The 14,445-nt window shown below is 44.1% G+C and overlaps 1 protein-coding gene across 2 annotated transcripts in view; it reads left to right on the top strand.

The window, feature by feature from the left end:
- The window catches only part of PLD2 (phospholipase D2), a 123,003-nt gene that overhangs the window by 48,786 nt on the left and 59,772 nt on the right, over nt 1-14,445 (top strand). For both annotated transcript variants that reach the window (XM_073623011.1, XM_073623010.1), the window contains exons 3-7: nt 1,631-1,761; nt 2,630-2,781; nt 2,921-3,020; nt 5,518-5,583; nt 13,454-13,512. In XM_073623011.1, the coding sequence (XP_073479112.1) occupies nt 1,631-1,761; nt 2,630-2,781; nt 2,921-3,020; nt 5,518-5,583; nt 13,454-13,512 (508 nt within the window). The remainder of the gene's footprint in view (nt 1-1,630; nt 1,762-2,629; nt 2,782-2,920; nt 3,021-5,517; nt 5,584-13,453; nt 13,513-14,445) is intronic.

Genomic DNA, 14,445 nt, shown 5'->3' with positions numbered 1-14,445 from the left:
GGAGAGACCGAGGGGGGGCCCCCCTTCTACAGCATAGCCCCCAACTGTCCCTGATTTCGAACAAAGTCCCTCTGTCCCTCTCTCCTCCTCATTTGTCCCTCATTTTGGTCTGATCTATATAGTTGTATGTAAAATACACTTTTTATCTTTCAAAAAGTGTTTACCAGTGCTCATTTTGAATTGAGAAGTGGTCAATCATCCATTAAATATTTGATCAGATGATGAGATTACATGGTAGAAACAGCAATGTGATCGATACTTATGTAGCACCCTCTAGTGTGCTAGAATTGGTTAATTGTTAGTGTAGGAAAATTTGGCCTGGCTAAGAGCCAGGCCTGGGTTGAATTTGGGTCAGGGCTGAGTGACTCAGGAAGGCTGGATGACTCACCAAGCAGCACATCTGATAACTCCTCCTGCTCCCTGGAACCTGGGAGGAGTCTAGGAGGAGCTGCTTGGAGTATTGACAAGGGCCCCAGCCAATCCCCAGCAAAATGGGCAGGCACCTCATAAATACTCATGGGTCATGCCAACAGGGGAAGTCGGGTGGAAGATTGAGAAGGAGTGCTGAGCAGGCTGTCCGTGGCCCTTGAGAGTGCCCCCTAGTGTGGGGGGTAGACCTCAGGCCTGGGGCTCTGGTGCTGGAGGCACCCTCTACAACAAACCGAGGAAATCCCTCATGGAGGCACAGAAGCAAGGAGGGGACAGCAGGAGCAGGTCAGCACGTTCAAGAGAGTCAGCCGGTTGGGCTTGTGAGTGTGTAGTCTGGGAGGACTGTGGTGTCAGTCAGTAGGACTGTGGAGAAGTAGCCAGGGAGCTAGTGAAAGGGGCTGCTACAGCCAGGAGGGCTGGCAGGGCCTAAAGAGGTGGTGCTGGGACCAGTGACCACGGGAGGAAGTGCAGTAAATGTATTAGTGATGTCACTCTACATTCCACAAGTATAGAGGCTGCATATCCCTGCCTGTAATGGGCCATTGCTACAGACCTTTACAGACTGACACTGCTGGAGATTCTGCAAGCAAGTGAAGTGCTGGAGGATGGAAAGGAGCTGTATATAGGACTGTAAATACTAGGAGTTGTCCCTGAAGTCAAGTGGGCATCCCATAATTTTCCCATCCAAGTTATTAATTCCTCAATAAAGTGCTGGACTGTTTTTGGACTCTGGGAGACTGTGAAAATTCGGTGTGCCTGGCTGTGCAGGATAGGAAGTCCCAGTTCATCTTCATCTCCTATGTGAGGTGCGGTACACTTATGATCCTAAGATACAATTGTATCTTAACAATCGATCGAAATCCACTTACCCTGTGAGTGGCATATTGATCGAATGGGTTGTCAACCTATATATCAATTGTTTCAATCACAAAAGAAATTGATTATATGTTGAAGTGTGTATGGCCACCATTAAACACAACATTCACATCTTCCTGCTCTATTAGACACTTAGTTGCACTTTAAATACCTTAAATGATGTGCTTATGAGTCCCAGTGGTAAAAATTCCAACTTGACCCATGTTCTCTGTTCATTATTATATGTATGTGCTCAAAATATTTCTGCATATTTTTTATATTTTTTTTTCCTGTTCATTATTATATGTACGTACATAAAATATGTCTGCATTTTTTTTTTTTATAGGTTCACCATATAGCCCCTTCCTTGCCGTTTATGACCTGAAACCGCTGAAACATCAAGGCTCCGTTTTCTTGAAAGGGGTTCCGGTGATAGCGCACATATCGCAGACCGAACGATATACCACCGGAACAAAGGTAAAAAAAAAAATAAACAGAAGGGGCTATGAGTCTGTCCTCCTCCTCCTCCTGGAGGGTGACTCCGGTGGAGGCTATGAGTCTGTCCTCCTCCTCCTCCTCCTGGAGGGTGACTCCGGTGGAGGCTATGAGTCTGTCCTCCTCCTCCTGGAGGGTGACTCCGGTGGAGGCTATGAGTCTGTCCTCCTCCTCCTCCTCCTGGAGGGTGACTCCGGTGGAGGCTATGAGTCTGTCCTCCTCCTCCTCCTCCTGGAGGGTGACTCCGGTGGAGGCTATGAGTCTGTCCTCCTCCTGGAGGGTGACTCCGGTGGAGGCTATGAGTCTGTCCTCCTCCTCCTCCTGGAGGGTGACTCCGGTGGAGGCTATGAGTCTGTTGTCCTCCAGGAGGGTGATACAGACAGAAGGGAGCTATGAGTCTGTCCTCTTCCTGCAGGGTGATATAGACAGAAGGGGGCTATGAGTTTGTCCTCCTCCTTCAGGGTGACTCCAGTGGAGGCTGTGAGACTGTCCTCCTCCTGCAGGGTGACTCCGGTGAGGCCTATGAGTCTGTCCTCCTCCTGCAGGGTGATACAGACAGAAGGGGGCTATGAGTCTGTCCTCCTCCTGCAGGGTGATACAGACAGAAGGGAGCTATGAGTCTGTCCTCCTCCTGCAGGGTGATACAGACAGAAGGGAGCTATGAGTCTGTCCTCCTCCTGCAGGGTGATACAGAGAGAAGGGGGCTCTGAGTCTGTCCTCCTCCTGCAGGGTGACTCCGGTGAGGGCTCTGAGTCTGTCCTCCTCCTCCTGGAGGGTGACAATGGTACATACAGGCGGGGCACACTGAATCTATTTGTATTGCATTAGCTGCTCTTAATCTCTTTCTCAGATCCGTGACTGCACTTTATATTCTGTACATCTGGCACACGGCCCTTTCCAATGGACCGTAAAGAAGAGATTCCGGCATTTCCAGGAACTTCACCGGGATCTGTTGAGACACAAGATATTTGTCTCCCTCCTTCCCCTCAACCCTCTGTCACGGTAAGACTGAACGGTTACGGAAAGTTTTTTTGCAATGTTCCACTCACACAGAAGAGAGGAATCCCAACAGTGAGGTCTTTGTGTTCTCTAAAGACGTCTAGAACATGACATTATATTCATTTTAATATTAATTCCCCAGATTCACCGTGACACGTTCGCGGGCTGAAACGACCTCCGAGGAGATGCCCTCACTGCCTCACGCTTCTGGCGATTCCTCCAGGAGAACATCGAGCAAACAGGTTTGTTTTTCCTGGAAGGTAATCTTCTAAATCCGGACTAAATCTGTCTCCAGGTTATAGGAGGTCTGTAATCCTCTAATTATGGGATGGATATAACATGAGTGAGCAGAGTTCCCACATATAATGATATACACAGACACTCCGTATAATGGGATGATGGTGGGTTTGTCAGTCTGGATGACCCATCATCAGATGACATGTTTTATTACACAAGAAGTGCAGCTATCTGGGATGACACACATCACATAGTAATATAGTAAATCAGATTAAAAAAAGTTTCAGGTTGGTGATGTGATTCCTGCATAATATATCTTATATCTGGGGAGCGGTGATGTCACTCCTGTATAATATAACTTACACTACATTGTCAAAAGTATTGGGACACCTGCCTTTACACGCACATGAACTTTAATGGCGTCTTAGTCCGTAGGGTTCAATATTGAGTTGGCCCACCCTTTGCAGCTATAACAGCTTCAACTCTTCTGGGAAGGCTGTCCACAAGGTTTAAGAGTGTGTCTATGGGAACGTTTGACCATTCTTCCAGGAGGGCATTTGGGAGGTCAGGCACTGATGTGGATGAGATGGCCTGGCTCACAGTCTCCGCTCTAATTCATCCCAAAGGTGCCCTATCAAGGTTGGGGTCAGGACTCTGTGCAGGCCTGTCAAGTTCCTCTACCCCAAACTCCCTCATCCGTGTCTTTATGGACCTTGCTTTGTACACTGGTCCAAATCATTTGGTGGAGGGGGGATTATGGATGGAGTTGTTTTTTCAGGGGTTGGACTTGGCCCCTTAGTTCCAGTGAAGGGAGCTCTTTAAGGCGTCAGCATACAAAGACATTTTGGACAATTTCATCCTCCCAACTTTGTAGGAACAGTTTGTGGATGGCCCCTTCCAGTTCCAACATGACTGGGCTTTGTGCTTACTAGGCTTGTGAAATTTGGCCGAATTTTGCATCTTTCGGACATTCGGATGCATCCGAATAAAAAAATAACGAATTTCAACGAATACGAAAGAAATTATAGCGCATATAACGAATTTGACATAATTCGGTAATTAGTTAAAGGTCTAACGAAACAAAAGGTCAACTCAAAGTAAATCTTACAGTCCAATCAGCTGATTAATTTTGTGCTGGAGGTTGGATTACTGGCAAAGTGCATTCCTGAGAACTGAGTGAGAAGGGTGTTGTATTGTATTTGAGCAGAGGAGAAGAGATATTGTCATTGTGTGTGTTAAAAGATTCAATAAACAAACGACTTTCCAAACTACGAATCATTATCACGAATATAAGTACATACATAAATATCGAATTTCAACTAATACAAACTAAATTATAGCGCATATAACGAATGATTTCGACATGATTTGAGATTCAGTATAACGAATATCGACACTCTACGTGTGTCGACACTCTAATGCCCCGTACACACGGTCGGATTTTCCGATGGAAAATGTCCGACCGGAGCATGTTGTCGGAAATTCCGACCGTGTGTGGGCTCCATCGGACATTTTCCATCGGATTTTCCGACACACAAAGTTGGAGAGCAGGAGATAAAATTTTTCGACAACAAAATCCGTTGTCGGAATTTCCGATCGTGTGTACACAAATCCGACGGACAAAGTGCCAGGCATGCTCAGAATAAATAAAGAGATGAAAGCTATTGGCCACTGCCCCGTTTATAGTCCCGACGTACGTGTTTTACGTCACCGCGTTCAGAACGATCGGATTTTCCGACAACTTTGTGTGACCGTGTGTATGCAAGACAAGTTTGAGCCAACATCCGTCGGAAAAAATCCTAGGATTTTGTTGTCGGAATGTCCGAACAAAGTCCGACCGTGTGTACGGGGCATAAGAGTGTCGATATTCGTTATACTGAATCTCAAATCATGTCGAATTCATTCGTTATATGCGCTATAATTTAGTTTGTATTAGTTGAAATTCGATATTTATGTATGAAACCCGCTTCCCGATTGGCCAAAACGTCTGGCGATCCTATTGGACGCCTAGTGCCGGGAGGAGCAGAGAGGAGCTGCTCCAGGAGAGGACACCAGAGCAGCATGCTGGAAGATGGCCATGTCAGCTTCGACCACTGCTCTCACCACCCCGCATCCAGGGTAAGGACAGCGGGTGGTAGGGGGTGTTAGTACCGCACCGCTCCACCAGCGGCCCAGGGGGTGGGGTTGCTTGCTGCCCCCCCCCCCCCCAAAAAAAACCTCCACCAGCCGCCACTGATCAAAGTTCTGCTTTCTATGGGTACTCTACCTTACCTGCAATGATCTAGTATTCGGTTTAGCTGACTGGCACCTTCTTGGGTTGATACATGGACATTAGATCATATCCCAATTGCAGTGGGTTTCTACCTAGTGCTCCAAGTAAGAGTTCTGCCCTCCATGGCTACTGTACCCTACCTGCAGTGATCCTGTTTGCTGGTTTTCTCTTTCCGGTGATTGTCTCTGAGTTTCTTGTTATTTTACCTTGTCCCTGCTTGTGTTTTCTAGAAGTACCTGGTGGAATACCTCAATGTACTTTTGGCAAAATCCTTCTACCGGAACTATCATGCCATGGTGAGTCTCATTCACTGTTTCTCCTGTTCTCCTGATAATAACATTCCCACTCTGATACTTTCTTTTTGACCACTTGAGCTCCGGAAAGTTTTACCCCCCCCCCTTCATTACCAGGGCATTTTTTTACTCTTCAGCACTGCGCTACTTTATCTGGCAATTGCGTGGTAATGCAACACTGTACCTAGATGAAATTTATAGCATTTTGTCACACAAATAGAGCTTTCTTTTGGTGGTACTGCATTTGATCACCACTGGGTTTTATTTTATTTTTTTTTTTTTTACTACATCAACCAAAAAAATAAATAAAAAAAATAAATTATCGATCTTTTCTACTTTTGTTATAAAACAGATCTTAAAAAAAAAAATTAAAAAATAAATCACATTTCTTCATAAATTTGGGCTAAAATGCACTCTGCTACATGTCTTTTGGTACAAAAAAAAAGTCTATATTAATTTGAGTGAAATTTATAGCGTCTACAAACTATGGTATATATACTGAAATTTGTGCAGCTATAGATGCTGTACTGTAATGGCGATGATCAGTGACTTATAGTGTGACTATGATAGGGTGGCAAGCAATCTGATGCTAACAGACATTGGCTGGGAGGGTCACTAACTGACGTCACTAGTGACACTAATACAGTGATCAGTGCTAATACTGTACACTGTCACTGTACTAATGACACTGCCTGGGAAGGGGTTAACATCTAGGGGCAATCAAGGGGTTAACTGTGTGCCTAACAATATATAATGTGTGCTACTTTTATGTTACTATCTGGCTATTTTTTCTCCCTGCTTTTCAGGGAGAAGAAACAGCCAGATCGCTGTTCACAGTACACAGAGTCCTGTGTATTTGTAACACAGAACTCTGTGTATGATTGGCTACAGCCGATCAGCTGACTTGAGCCAAAATCATTGGCTAAAATCCGCTGCTAAATGCGTGCTATGTCCAATCACAGCACGGGTCAGCAGAGGGTGCTCAAAAACGCGCCCAAAACCCAGAAGAAAGCCGGCAACGTACAGGTACATTGTCTGGCCTGCCTGTGCCGCTTGCCCACAGTAAACTACTATGGGCGGGTGGCAAGCAGGTAAAGAAGAATTCCAGGTATGAATATATTTACATAGTTACATTGGTCCAGCTCTGGTAGTGTCGATCTCCCTGGTCCCCCCCGCTGCACTCACTGGTTGCTTCTGCTGACCTCCATATCACTACTGTGTCCCATAGTGACCTGGAGGTTGGTGGGAGGAACCACTAAGCCTAGTGGTAGATCAAGACGATCAACACTTCTGGGAGTTTTTCCTGTTTTCCCTTCTAGCTGGAAGTAGAAGATTAAATCTCTGGGCTGAACTTGTTGGAGTATAGGAATAGGTGGTTACAGGATGCTTACTGTGCCTACAAGACCACCCTTTGGCTTTGCGTAACTTTGGCAAAGTAACAGGCCTGTAGCAGGGGGGGTCAGGTGGAAGCCCAGGGGTGACCTTGGGTTGGTGTTTATCTCCGCAATTGCTCTGTTGAGGTAACTGCCCAGGAAATGATACAGTGATCATGTCATTGCTGAGTCATTTCCCTTTCTTTGCTGTAAACTAAATAGGCACCTGACCGCTCATTTACCAATGGCACTTGGGGAAGCCTAACATGGGACTAATTTGTCCTCTATTTTGGTTTACAGTCACCATCTTGGGGAAGTATATGTCAAGTTTAGACACTAGCATTCTGGTAAGATTTTGGCAGCTATTTTGAGTGCAGATTTGCTATGAGCAGCACAATCTGCAACACAGTGGGTTCTTGGATTAAGGAATCCTAGGTAGGGATAGGAACCTGTGTGTTAAGGACATTTAGGTATCCTATGAAGTTTTACCCCTCCAGTTTGGACTGGAGTGTGTTGTAGACCTGGAGCCTCAGGAGAGCCAGAGTGGCAGATTTCCTAAAGGAAGACTTGTCTACAAGATGCGTTGCCAAAAGAGATGTCTAGTAATTAGTGGGGTTACAAATGCAAAGAGGAGCCATTGCTTTCAGGAGGTTCACGTGGTGTCCTGTACGTAAGATGTGAACTGTTCTTATTTTGTGTCGGTTGTTTTAAAAGTGAAATCCGAAAGCTTTGTTGCTGTTTTTTTTCTGTTTTTGGGGAAAAAGCTACCTTTAAGGAACAGCTGTGCTGCCTTCTTGGTGCAACTGCTAAGTAACTACCCATTACAGGTTTACTTTAATATCAGCCTGAGGTATGGGCACCAGGCTTGCCCAAGGTATGGACACACATGCCATCTTTCTGTAACTGGAAATGTCACATGGACTGAGGAACTGATTAATCCTACAACTCTGTAGAGTTAATAGGAGCCCACAGGAGATAAGCCAGTGAAGGGTTGGGCCTGTCTTTGCGTCTCTAAGATAGTGTGCTTTAATAATTGTGGGGCGGATGTGATATACATCACGGCTGGACTGTGTGTAATAATAATAATACATTTTATTTATAGTGCCCTTTTCATCAAAAAGATCTTAAAGTGCTACAAGTTAAAAGAAATAGAAAAATAAGCAGTTTATACAATTAAACAAAACATCTAAAAATGACAAAAGGCTTTACTAAAAAGAAATGTCCTAAGACCTTTTTTAAAACAGTCAGTGGATTGAGGAGCCCTCAAGGTGTCGGGTAGGGCATCCCACAGGCGCGGAGCAGCTGCAGAAAAGGCCCTGTCTCCCATTGTTCTAAGTCTAGTTCTGGGTATATGAAGAAAGTTGGAATTAATGTTACGCAGGAAACGTGTTGGGTTTTGTGGCTTTAGAAGTTCTTTAAGGTAGGGAGGGGCATGTCCATGGATACATTGGTGTGTGAGAAGGGGAAAACTTATACTCAATCCTGACGGAGACTGGAAGCCAGTGAAGTGAGTGGAGAATAGCGGTGATATGCTCATGTTTCCGCACTCTCATCAGGATCCTTGTTGCAGAGTTTTGGATGTACTGAAGCCTCTGTAGACTCTTTCTAGGAATCCCAATAAGGAGTGCATTACAGTTGTCCAGTCTGGAGGAGACAAAGGCATGAACCAGCTTTTCAGCATCTGAGAGGGAAAGAATAGGACGGAGTTTAGAAATGTTACAAAGATAATAGAAAGAAGTCTTGCGTAGGTGATTTATATGGGCTTCAAAAGTTAGTTGAGAGTCCATTTTTACACCAAGATTTGTAATTGTTGATGAGAGCGAGATGTTAGAACCAGAAAACGTGATGCTGGTTATGGATGATGATTTGGTCTGGCAGGGAGTACCAATCAGAATGACTTCAGTTTTGGAGCTGTTTAATTGAAGAAAATTATGCTCCATCCATACCTTTATCTCCTCCAGACAGGTGGCGAGTACTGATAGGGATGACTGCGAGGGTGGAGTTTCAGCTGTTGCATTGACATATAGCTGTGTGTCATCTGCATAACAGTGGAATTAAATTTTATGACGACTGATAATTTGGCCAAGTGGGATAAGGTAGAGGATGAAAAGAATGGGGCTAAGGACTGATCCCTGGGGAACACCGCAGGTAACTGTATGTGGATTTGATTTAAAATGGCCCAGGGAGATGTATTCTGTCCGGTTTGTGAGATATGATGTGAACTAACTAAGTGCTGTGTCATTGAGTCCAGTAGTGAGGTGGAGCCGATTTAAAAGGATGCCATGGTCAACAGTGACAAATGCAGCCGAAAGATCCAGGAGGATGAGAAGGGAGGGAGAGGCAGCATCGGATGATATGAGGAGGTCGTTCGTAACTCCGACAAGAGCAGTCTCTGTGCTGTGAGCAAAGTGGAAACCTGACTGGAATTTTTCATAGAGATTATTATATTTGAGATGGTCCTGAAGATAGGTGGCAACTACTTTCTCAAGTACTTTCGATATGAAGGGGAGATTGGAGATGGGCCTATAGTTGGATAGGATTTCAGGATCAAGAGTGGGCTTTTTGAGCAATGGTCTGATAATAGCACATTTTTTAAAACAGGGGGAACATGACCAGTTTGGAGGGAATGATTTATAACAGCAGTGATCAAGGGACATAGGACAGCGACATGGGTTTTTACCAGGGAGGTTGGGAGAGGGTCCACAGGACAGGTGGAGGGTTTCATCTTCCTGATGATCTTCTGCACCTCTTCTGATGACACCTTAGGAAAACAGTTTAGGTTGGGAAACAGTATATATTGGGGAAACACTTTGGGTGGGAGCAACAGAAAGGGCAGAACGAATATGTGCAATTTTTGATGTAAAAAAGTCCATACATTTATTGCACTGCTCTTCTGTAAGGGCAGTAAGTGGAGGGGTTTTTGGTTTAAGAAGGTGGTTTAGAGTGGAAAAAAAGCTGCTTGGAATTTCCTGGGCTATTTTTAATGGCAGTGGAGTAAAACTGCCTCTTTGAGGGACTGTGCATATTTTTGTTGTTGCTCACGATAAATTTGTTTGTGGACAGTAAGACCAGAGGCTTTGAAGCGCGGCTCAAGGACCCACCCTGCTGTCTTCATCTTACGAAGCTCATCTGTGAACCAGGGAGCTGAGCGGATGAAAGTGACTGTTCTTGTTTTAACAGGTGCATGATGGTCCAAGGGGTTACTAAGTTGGCTGTTTATAGTAATTCACTGCTTCGTCGGCTGATGGAAAGTGTGTGGAAAGATACTGAAAGTCTGCTGCCAATAGTTCTGAGTTTGTTTTTTAGGTTTCTAAAACAAATATTTCGCTTAGGCTTGTAGTGGCTAGATGGAGATGGTAAATCCATAGAAATAGCCTTGTTGGTCAGACACACCTAGGTCATACACCTGCAGGTTGGTGAGAGGAACAGAGTTTGTGGTGACCAAATCCAAGGTATGCCCCTTGGTGTGTGTAGGGACATCAACAAGTTGTTTTAGATTAAAACAGTCCAGTAGTTGTAAAAATTCAGCTGCAAAGTGGCAGGTGGGGGTGTCAATGTGAAAATTAAAGACAACTATATAACCATGCATATACGATGGCCTTTAGAATCTTGTATTGTGTTTTTCCCTGCTGGAACTCAGGAAAAGGGCTGCCGTTACAGGCGTCAGGTTTCACTCATCCAGAAGTGTCGGTATAGAAAAGGTAGGATGCTGCTCACCCAGCCTGATGCATGTAGAAATATGGAATGGCCTCAGCTGATGCTGCCCCACAGGTCATGCCTCCCATGATGTGTTTAACCCCACCCACCGGGGCTTAGTCATAGAGTTTTATGTCAGATACTGGCCAGAAATTAAGGACTTGGATGATCAGTCAATGAGAGGTAACCAAAAATGAACACAAGCTCCTATATCACAAGTACATCTACTTGATTTTCTAGTACCATCCTATCTGTTTTGTATACAAATTGTAATAGTTATAACGACTCCTAAAGCTGGCCAAACTAGTAAAATTTTTGTTCTATTTTTCTTTTTAAGAACATTTTGATCAATTTTCAAATCAAAGTTAGTCTTCAATCTCCGTGACCAGAAATTTCGAAGGAGCAGGATGGATAATGTTTCTCAAATTGTTAACATTAAATGTGGTTTTTATTTGGGAAGGTCCATCCTTTCCAAAATTGAGAGTTAAAACCAAATTTAATTTTGAAGTCCCTTTGAACAATCATCAAGTCACCAAATGTTCTGAGAATTTTTGCACACATTTTTGAATGTTCTTTTGAGAATCCACTAGTGTGTGGCCAGCTTTAGAGGAGTTACAGTACACTGTGGTGCCTACGCTGATATTCAATCTATGGGAATGCTATCTAAGTGAACACTCTTTGGGAGTTATTAGCTGTTCTTCTTGGATTAACTTGGACCATCAGAGCACAGACTGTATATGTGGACAAAGTCAAGAGCCGCCTTGGATAAACATTTCTGCAATAAATCGCATGAGACTTTTTGTTTATTGGAAGAGAAAATACATCTGATAGCACTCTGAATTAACACTTTCCCCCTGACTTAGGATTGCAATCTTCCTGCAGTTACAACTGTGGTGTATATGTGTGGGCCCATGTTGCTCAGAATTTTGAAATTCGGTAGCGGTGGTTTATATAGAATTGTTTTCTTTTCTTCTGTATTATAATGTTTCTAAAATGGTTTGGTTTGAAGTGTATTTTGGACTTTAAAAAAAATGTGTAGTTTTTCATGTAGAAATACCCCACTGGCCCCAAACAGTGCAGATACCACCAGCCACCCAAGCAACAGTCTATCCACTCTGGCTCCAGTAAATGGTCTAGGGATTGTTTTTTTGGGGTTTATTGCTCAGAAACTTTTAACCAGAGAATGGTTAGGGCATTGGATACTCGCTTGATGGTTAGTAAATTAGACGCAGTCTTTACAAGTGGTAGTAGCTAGTGGGGAACAATCTGAGGCCCCACAGTTGACGACCACGGGGCAAGTCCTTGAGCATCTGGTTACTTTGTGCCACTGCATAGCTATTGGTACCCAATGCAGCATCCAGCACATGGTCTAAGTTTAAGGTCACTATTCACAAGAACCCAGTACATCGATCTCCTTTCAACCTCCTTCTGGAGACCACTCAATGAGCAAGATGGCGCCTCTCTGGATCCCTTGTTTTGCGGTTCTGCAAGTAGATAGAAGTCAAGTCAATTCAGTTCCTCAGGCCTGGCACCTCCAAAGCCTCTTTGAGCAGCTGTTCAGTCCATGGGCTCCTGGGATCCCTACTTGAGAGAAGCAACCCTGCTATTTAGTGTCTCAGACTATTTACCTACACTCTGGCCCTCTTCTGGATACTGCCCCTCAAGGGATTTGCCAGAGCCCAATAAATATTCAGGCTGGTTGATTTGAATCTCCCGCTCTAAGCTTTGGAAACTTTCTTTAGAGACAGGGGAAGGCAAATGCTCCCAGTCTGTGAGACCCGGAACAGGCCAGACCAAGCAATCAAAGCTAAGTTCTACATTGATAATACTCTGGAAACCAGTTCTTTATGATTGTAGAACTAAAGACAAAACTGTTTATTTTTATTATGGAGTAATTGAGAGTTATGACTTATTTCTCATCCCCTGGGGGGAGATTTCCCTTCACATCCTGTCCCATAGCCAAAACAGGAGGTGAGGGAAACCCTAGTTGTCACCGAACTAGTGTCCTCATTGGAAGATTTCTCCGCTATCCTGTTCTGGTGACAACCAAACTGCTATGCTGGGCAGAAGGCATGTGAGTCACATTTATCGGGTATCTCTCTTTGCTCCCAATGGCTGCACACAACAGAAGGGAAGCAACGTCAGGTTGAACATGTGCAGCTGGTGGGGCCATTATTAAAGTGGACCATGTACCTCCCAACTTTATGAGATGGAAACAAAGGACACCCATTAGTGAAAGTATGTAGGCATAGGCTATACCCCCTGCCACGCCCCCTTCAAAGAGAGTTCTATAAAAAAAAAAAAAAAAAAAAAAAAAGATTAATTAAACCCACAAGTGCTCTTCTTCCTTTTTTTTTTCTTTAACCACTATTTTTCCTTTGTACTGGGTTTTGAAATCTACAAATGCAGCAATTTAAAAATTGGATGAAAAATAGCACTGAAAAACACTTTTTGACAGATAAAAAGTTCCTTTTTTTTTTTTTTTTTTAGACAACTATATAGATCAGACCCAAATGAGGAGGAAAGAGGGATAGAGGGACCTTGTTCCAAATCGGGGACCGTCCCTCCAAAACAGGGAAAATTGGGAGCTATGGAACCATAAATTTGCCCAGTTGGCAAATAGCCACCCAATTTTTTTTTGTTTTTTTTTTGTTCAAGCATTAACCTCCTGACATTGTCACAAGACATATACTTCATGGCCTGTTCCTGAACTCCATATTTTGTGGTTTCTGGGCTCTGGCCGATATGTATCATGTTCAGGGTCTCCTGTCCTTATCACTCTGTTTATTCTCTTTTATTTCCAGATGGAGTTTCTGGAAGTCAGTCGCCTGTCCTTCATTCCAGACCTTGGACCTAAAGGGCTGTGAGTATCAAAACTGTCCATGCTTACAGGAAAACTAGTGCTTGTATTATTTTTCTGTTTATAAATTGTAACACCAGCCAAAACTTTTTTTTTTAATTTAATTTTTGTATTCTTGTACACCAGAGGATGTGATTGTTAATGGATATTTGTGCAGACTTGGGTTCACGTTGGACACTTCCTATTTATTAAGCCTCGCCATCATGTACAGTGTATTAGAAATGGGACTTCATTGCTGCCTTATACTTATAGCCTGCCCATGCTATATTATAATCATTAATGAACTTCTGGTATACTTCTAGTTAGTAGATATGAGGGCAGGGCTGGCCCAAGTCATTGTGCTTTCTGGGTCTAAGAATTAAATACTGCCCCCCCCCCCCCCCCCCCAAAAAAAAAAAAAATCACGCCCACCAAAAGGCCCCCACATCCATTATTTTATATCTTGATAATTTAAACTAAAATTTAATTTTTCAGGAAGTCAGATTTACATGCAACATCACCTTGTCTGTATACCAAATGATATGACATATCATTATGTTCAATTCTAAGCCACAAACTCCATATTAGACTCCCCTCATCAAAGACCATCCCAACATAGATCCCCCCCCCTCCATCACAGACTCCCATCCATCACAGATCTCCCCCCCCCCCCCCCACCATCAGACTCCTCTCCCATCACAGATCCCCCCATCAGACTCCTCTCCCATCACAGATCCCCCCATCAGACTCCTCTGTCATCACAGATCCCCCCATCAGACTCCTCTGTCATCACAGATCCCCCCATCAGACTCCTCTCCCATCACAGATCCCCCCATCAGACTCCTCTCCCATCACAGATCCCCCCATCAGACTCCTCTCCCATCACAGATCCCCCCATCAGACTCCTCTCCCATCACAGATCCCCCCATCAGACTCCTCTGTCATCACAGATCCTGC

Source organism: Aquarana catesbeiana, linkage group LG03 (assembly GCF_042186555.1).
Source record: "Aquarana catesbeiana isolate 2022-GZ linkage group LG03, ASM4218655v1, whole genome shotgun sequence".
NCBI lineage: Eukaryota > Metazoa > Chordata > Amphibia > Anura > Ranidae > Aquarana > Aquarana catesbeiana.
The sequence above is the reverse complement of the archived record's forward strand: the minus strand, read 5'-3'. Positions and strand labels throughout refer to the sequence as shown.